This window comes from Olea europaea, chromosome 21, assembly GCF_002742605.1.
Source record: "Olea europaea var. sylvestris chromosome 21, O_europaea_v1, whole genome shotgun sequence".
Lineage (NCBI taxonomy): Eukaryota > Viridiplantae > Streptophyta > Magnoliopsida > Lamiales > Oleaceae > Olea > Olea europaea.
The window spans coordinates 2235218-2241771 of NC_036257.1; the positions used below are offsets into that span (position 1 = coordinate 2235218).

Here is a 6554-nt window from a genome sequence, read left to right on the forward strand (position 1 = left end):
TTGAATAGTAATTTTTTGAAGAATGCATATAATATTTTATTGTTTAAATATTTGGTTGAAAATGACTGAAAATTAAATTATTTTGTTTTAAAAAGAGACGACATTTGTGGAGACAAACATTGCCTAAGTTGTAAGCCCCTAATATAAATAGGATCATATATCCGATCAGGGCGGATGTAGCAATCCCCCCAAGGCCCAAGAATTTTTTTTAAGGCAATTTTTTTTTTTTGGTTGTAAAAACAGTTTTTTATGTGCAAATTTATTATTATTATTATTATTATTATTATTATTATTATTATTATTATTATTATTATTATTATTATTATTATTTCCGTATTAGCCTGGCTAGAAATTTTATAGCCTAATTTTGGATCCAATCATGGATCTGCCCCTATATTCGATTGTATTGAAAACGCATAAATTGATATAGTTTGAATATTAAGTTTATTTCATGTGAGCTTGTCGTTCTATTGAAATAATTCATACCTTTTTGGTGGGTTCCCAGAGTGGGATATTTCCTAGCCGATGAGCCAAATTATTGTCCCTCAATAATTACTTGTTTGTTTCAATTTTCTATCGGACATGATATTACAATTTATTTCTAGTTTTATTATTGATTTTTACGTAGCAGAGAAATATTTTTTTATTTTTATTTTACTTCTAAATTGAAAATTTAACAGTACACACTTTGCCACATGCAATGTTTGTCGACGTATGGACAATAAATTTCATGTTGTAATAATCTTTTATGCCACATCATCAATTTCGTGAGTCGCATTACCATTTTAGTTACATATATAATAGAAAGAGCGAGCCAAAATATATAAACCCACCTGTGTTGTTTTCTGACACTTATTTTATTTCTTTCAAACACATTTCCAAAACACAAGGAAAATAATTAAAAAAAAAAAGAAAAAAAAAGAGCAACTTGATCTCATAAATAACATTGCTTTGGCAAAGAAAGATGATACTCTGGCTATGGCCTATGAGAAGATTGACAACCGAGGATGCTCTTATTTCCTGCTCGGAGATGATCCGTCATAAACTGCAATATCAGACGATATTATATAAGAAAAATGCTGTTTGTGTGCAGAAAATTTATTCATCAACATATGATATGAATACTTCTAAAATGCTAGGGTTTCCATTTCGAACAAGATTTAAAAATTAAAACTATTTGCAAACTTTGCAAGAACGTTTCAGAAGCTTCAAAAATATTCCAAATTTTATTAGTATTTAACAGAATTTGAAAATATTTGGGAAACTATACTATATTAAATAAGGAAAAAAAGTTAAAATTTACTTATTCTAATGTTCAATTTTGTCCATACGTCCGTCTCAAAAACATGCAGTGATTAATTGAAGAAAATTTGTTTATGTACCTTAGGCAGCGCACTGGAAACCAGCTGGTGGAGTTTTGCCACAGTCAACAAGGACTTCAAGGGCAATTGGTATAAGGATGTTAATATTCAGAAGCTTAGCCTTTATTGTGGTGCAAAGGCATAATGCTGCATCCAAGTCGACAAGTCCCTCTAGTACTGGACAACAAGTGTCCTTAGCACTGCTGCCAATTCCAACGTGTATAAGACCTCCTAACAAGTCCACACATGCACCCAGTTTTAGGGTATCAATGGAGCAAGTTTGCTGTGCAGGTGATGGCGGAGGACACAGTGGTGGTGGTGGTGGAGGAGGACATGGCGTTTCAGTTGGTGGCGCAGGTGGTTTTACGGGGACGGGTGGAGGTCTCGTCACTATTGGTGGAAGTGGTGGTGTGATGGTGGGTGGTTTTGGCCCATAGGGTGGTGGCAATAGAGGAGGTGTAGGTGTGGGTGTGGGTGGGGGCTTGTATGGTGGGTATGATGGCGCCGGTGGTTTTACGGGGACAGGTGGAGGTGGAGGTTTCGTGACTACTGGTGGGAGTGGTGGTGTGATGGTGGGTGGTTTTGGCCCATAGGGTGGTGGCAATAGAGGAGGTGCGGGTGAGGGTGTGGGTGGGGGCTTGTATGGTGGGTATGATGGCGCCGGTGGCTTTACGGGGACGGGTGGAGGTTTCGTGACTATTGGTGGTTTGATGATGGGTGGTTTTGGCACAGAGGGTGGTGGCAGTAGAGGAGGTGTGGGTGTGGGTTTGTATGGTGGGTGCACAACGGGAGGCTTGGGCTTGAATGGAGGATGAACAATTGGAGGCTTGGGCTTGAATGGAGGATGTACAACTGGTGGCTTGGGATGGAATGGAGGATGCACAACTGGTGGCTTGGGGTGGAATGGAGGATGCACAAATGGAGGCTTGGGATGGAACGGAGGATGCACAAATGGAGGCTTGGGGTGGAACGGAGGATGCACAAATGGAGGCTTGGGATGGAACGGAGGATGCACAATGGGAGGCTTGGGAGTGAAAGGTGGCTTAACTATGGGAGGTTTCGGTGGTGGCTTTATAATGGGAGGTTTTGGAGTGAAAGGTGGCTTAACTACGGGAGGTTTCGGTGGCGGCTTTACAATGGGAGGCTTGGGAGTGAAAGGTGGCTTAACTATTGGAGGTTTCGGTGGTGGCTTTACAATAGGAGGTAGCACACGTGGTGGCGGTTTTACGACGGGAGGTTTGGGGGAGGGATAGTGTGGTGGCTTAACTACGGGAGGTTTCGGTGGCGGCTTAACTACGGGAGGTTTCGGTGGCGGCTTTACAATGGGAGGCTTGGGAATGAAAGGTGGCTTAACTATTGGAGGTTTCGGTGGCGGCTTTACAATAGGAGGTAGCACATGTGGTGGCGGTTTTACGACGGGAGGTTTGGGTGAGGGATAGTAGGGTGGCTTTACAATTGGGGGGTGTTTTGGTGGAAATTTGGGTGGAAGGGGGGGAGGAATTGGGTATGGGCAGTAAGGACATGCTAGAGAAATAAGCAATGTCCCCAAGTTGAGAAGTGCTACGATTGGTAGAACCAAATTGTGGTTCCCCATTATCATGAAAAATCTACTTGTTATGGAGAATGATAAGGAAAGGGTTGAGTTCTTATAGAGGAAAGAGCAAGTGAGATAACTATGGAATTTGTCCATATTTGGCATAGATTTTTTATCGTTTTTTTTTTCCCTAAACTTATTTTCAATTATATATTCTTCTAATAAAATAATTTTGTACGTAAATCTATAACTTTTCTCACTTTTTAATTATATAGGCCCTGTTTGGGAGTAATTTTTTATCCAAAAAAATTGATTTTTTGATTGTTATTTCACTATTTCAACCGTCATTTTTTACTTCTTTTCTCACAGGTGGACCTCACTTTCTCTCTAACGATCAAAAAATCAATTCTCAAAATCACTATCAAACATGCCCATAATGTCCAAAAAAAATCACTTCTCACCAAAACTATTCTAAAAATTTATGTCAAACAGGCTCATGAAAACCTTGGCTCATGACACGACACGACACGACACGACACGGTTTATACTACAAAATATTATTTAATTCAACGAAGCAAATGATCGCATCCTAGAAGAAAGAACATATTGATGATTGGATAGCACTAAATTTGAGTGTTAAAAAAAAGTGGCATCGGCTCAAACCTTCTAGGCTTCATCCTCAGTACCCCTTTCCACGGCATAGCATGGCGTGGCTTGTAATGTATATAAGGCACTTAGACATCAATTAATATAAAGTACAAAAAAGTTTGTCAAACTCTTCCTAATATAATTATGTGTGTAGTATAATGTATTGAATTAGCCTGCGTAGGATACCACAACAAACAAGATTTTAGTTTCTCTTTTTCTTCTTATTATTGTTGAATTTTATCTAATATACTTTACCAAACATATTTTGTCACGTTATTGTTATAGTACCTAGTAAAGTATATTATTATCTGCTTATTTATTGTAGTTTGACACGAACATCGAAGAGCATTGTTTCTATTCACTCAACTACCCCACCCATTAACATTGTTTTGTAAATTTATCATTGAATTTCTATAATAGAATTTGTACGTCCAACAAAATTATTGAAACTACAAACGCAAGTAAACAAGCTCACATCTATTGTGTCCCTTCAATACATTTTTGATATCTCGGTACATCATATTTTCTTATGAAATGAAAAGACGTCAATACATATCTTAACACCTTAGCACATTTCAGATTGATGTCTTCCTACTGCTAAGAAGAAAATGATGTACTTAATTGACAAAAAATGTATTGAAAAACTGTCAAAATGATAGGAAGCAACAAATCTCAACCGTATATAAACATGCTCTTCCTCAATGGATCAAGAGCAATCAAAATCGAGTTATGCCCTTGTTTGACCACATTTTAGAGGTAAAGGATGCATTTTGAATAGTAGTTTGATGTAGAATGTACGATTAAAAATTAAGAAAAAATTTTGAACTTGCGTGTAATATTATTTTATTGAAAAACGTGTTATCGAAAATGAATTTTAAAAAAATTAATTTATAATAAAATGGAACTCAAACGAAGGCATAATACTAATAATTCAGTCCTGATCATATCAAAGTATTTTTGTCTTGATTGATTGACTTTAAGGGACGCTAAGAAAATAATATTCGTGAGAATATGTGGTATTAGTACAAGTGGGGCTGCTACTTGATTTTTAGCTGACAATAGAATCGAGGAAACGCGGTGGTTTTAACGCGTAGTGCAGCAGTATTTTTCGTCCGTGACTAATCCCGTAAATTTCGTTCAACTTTTTTGTGGACCGTAATTTTGAAAATCGAAACGTCCTTGCTCCAAGACAAAACACTTGAAATGATTTTCATTTTTTGCAATCTACTCATTTATTACTAGGTTTGCACCAAGATACTTTTAGGTTGTCGGCAATATTCGAGAAATGGGATAAATATCATTTTAGGTCATCCAACTTGTTGGGAATAACAATATCGTTCTTAAGTTTCGAAATTGTACTAAGCTTACTATCTTTCAATTATCAGTCCTTTTATTCGAGTTCTTACTAATTTTTCCACTATGTTTTTGTGTTCTAGAAATAATCTCGAAATTGAATGAATTGGAGAAAAAAGGATTAAAAAGAAAATTGGGACAGTCGAGTTAAGAGTTGATTGAAAGAATAGATGAAAGAATCTAAATGTATGTTTGAGCTCCCTTTTTCGTTGAAAATGATAATTTTTGGAGAATATACGACTAAAAAGTAAAAAAATATTTTAGGTTTACATGCAAAATATTTTATTGAAAAAGTGTAATTAAAAATGAGTCTAAATAAAAATGAATTTTTAGATAGATTAAGTGTTTATTCGTGCGCATGAAAAATATGTTACACATGTACGGTGATGATAAGAGTAAAACTAATGTTTTCCATTCATAGAGGATTTAAGTATCTAATTTACAAAAAGTTAGGATCTAAAAGTACAAAAATTTGATTTTCCTATTGATATAATATTCTGCCCATGCAGTGGCTTGTGACTTAATCACGTGTCCACAGGATAAGGTACATGAGTCTTGTCATAGGGCCCTTGTAATATGCAATGCCCGTAGTACTCGAAAGGTTCTCTGAACCATTTCGTCCAACCCCGCCCCCCCATTGGAGGGGGAGAATAAGCCCCTAGGAAATCCAGGACCACATGGGTCTTGGATGAGGAGATTAATCCTTTTGTCCAAATAAGGTTGGGGGTCGTAAATTGTGTTTTATTTGTTGATCTCATTTTCGATTAAAGCCACCTCGACAACAGATGCCAGATCCACTTGCATACACGTAGGTTGAATCCAACATGCTAAGACAAACCAACGGTCTAGAATGCTTTAGAAACGAGGCATTGGAGTAGTCCTTCAACGCGAGACGATAATGTTCGGAATCCGACAATGCATTTGTGGAAAGATTGTACAATAATTAACAATCGCAATGAATCAAGGTAATGTAAACTTAGCTGTCTTGTATGACAAAATAAAGTGAAGAGTGTTGTTTCGTATTCAATATTGCATTAGTCGTACAAGTGTTACATATGGGAGTATTTATAATGATACAAGTGAAATAATGACAATTGGGGATACACGTGGTCTCATCTTCTTAGTTCATACATCTAATCCTAGACATCATTTTTGACTTGCTAGCATGCTATACATTTATTATCCATACAGAGCCGTCACTTTGTTGACAAGATTTGACACTTACACTGTATGAGAAACATTCCATCAGTCATTTCAAATAAAATATCTGTATAGAAGCGGATCTCTTGGTAGAAGTAATATTGGAAGGTGCTTCGTTGTCTTCGGCCTCGGCGTCGTGGGCTACCGCCTCGACCCACTGGGCTTCAAACTTTATGATCCTGAGCCATGATTAAGGAGTTAACTTCGGCCACATTACATTTCGCTTTGGCTTCACGGCCACGACCACTACATATGTGCTTTGGCTTGAGTGGGCCTAGAGCTACAGTGGATCAGCCACGTGGAACCACGTGTGACGAGGCATAACAATTGTCCCCTAAGTCCATGTATAGTCATTTATGTCATGCGCGTGAACTTCAATATTTGAGTAGAATTTTCTTAGAGTTTCTTTTTAGACAAAATTTAAAAACTTTTGGACCCTAATAATAGTCCACAGGTCC

General features: G+C 37.2%; 1 protein-coding gene across 1 annotated transcript; it reads right to left on the reverse strand.

Annotated features, from left to right (window-relative positions):
- Positions 1 to 801: 801 nt before the first annotated feature.
- LOC111370381 (36.4 kDa proline-rich protein-like) lies at positions 802 to 2987 on the reverse strand. The gene is made up of 2 exons (XM_022992062.1): positions 1383 to 2987; positions 802 to 1045 (listed from the first exon to the last, which is right to left on the reverse strand). Exon 1 carries the CDS (start codon positions 2959 to 2961, stop codon positions 1384 to 1386), a length of 1578 nt encoding a protein of 525 aa, XP_022847830.1. The 5' UTR covers positions 2962 to 2987; the 3' UTR covers positions 802 to 1045; position 1383.
- Positions 2988 to 6554: the final 3567 nt, after the last annotated feature.

Bases quoted from the DNA above. Each gene is read 5' to 3' on its own strand.
- LOC111370381 (XM_022992062.1), bottom strand. From the start codon at position 2,961: ATGATAATGGGGAACCACAATTTGGTTCTACCAATCGTAGCACTTCTC.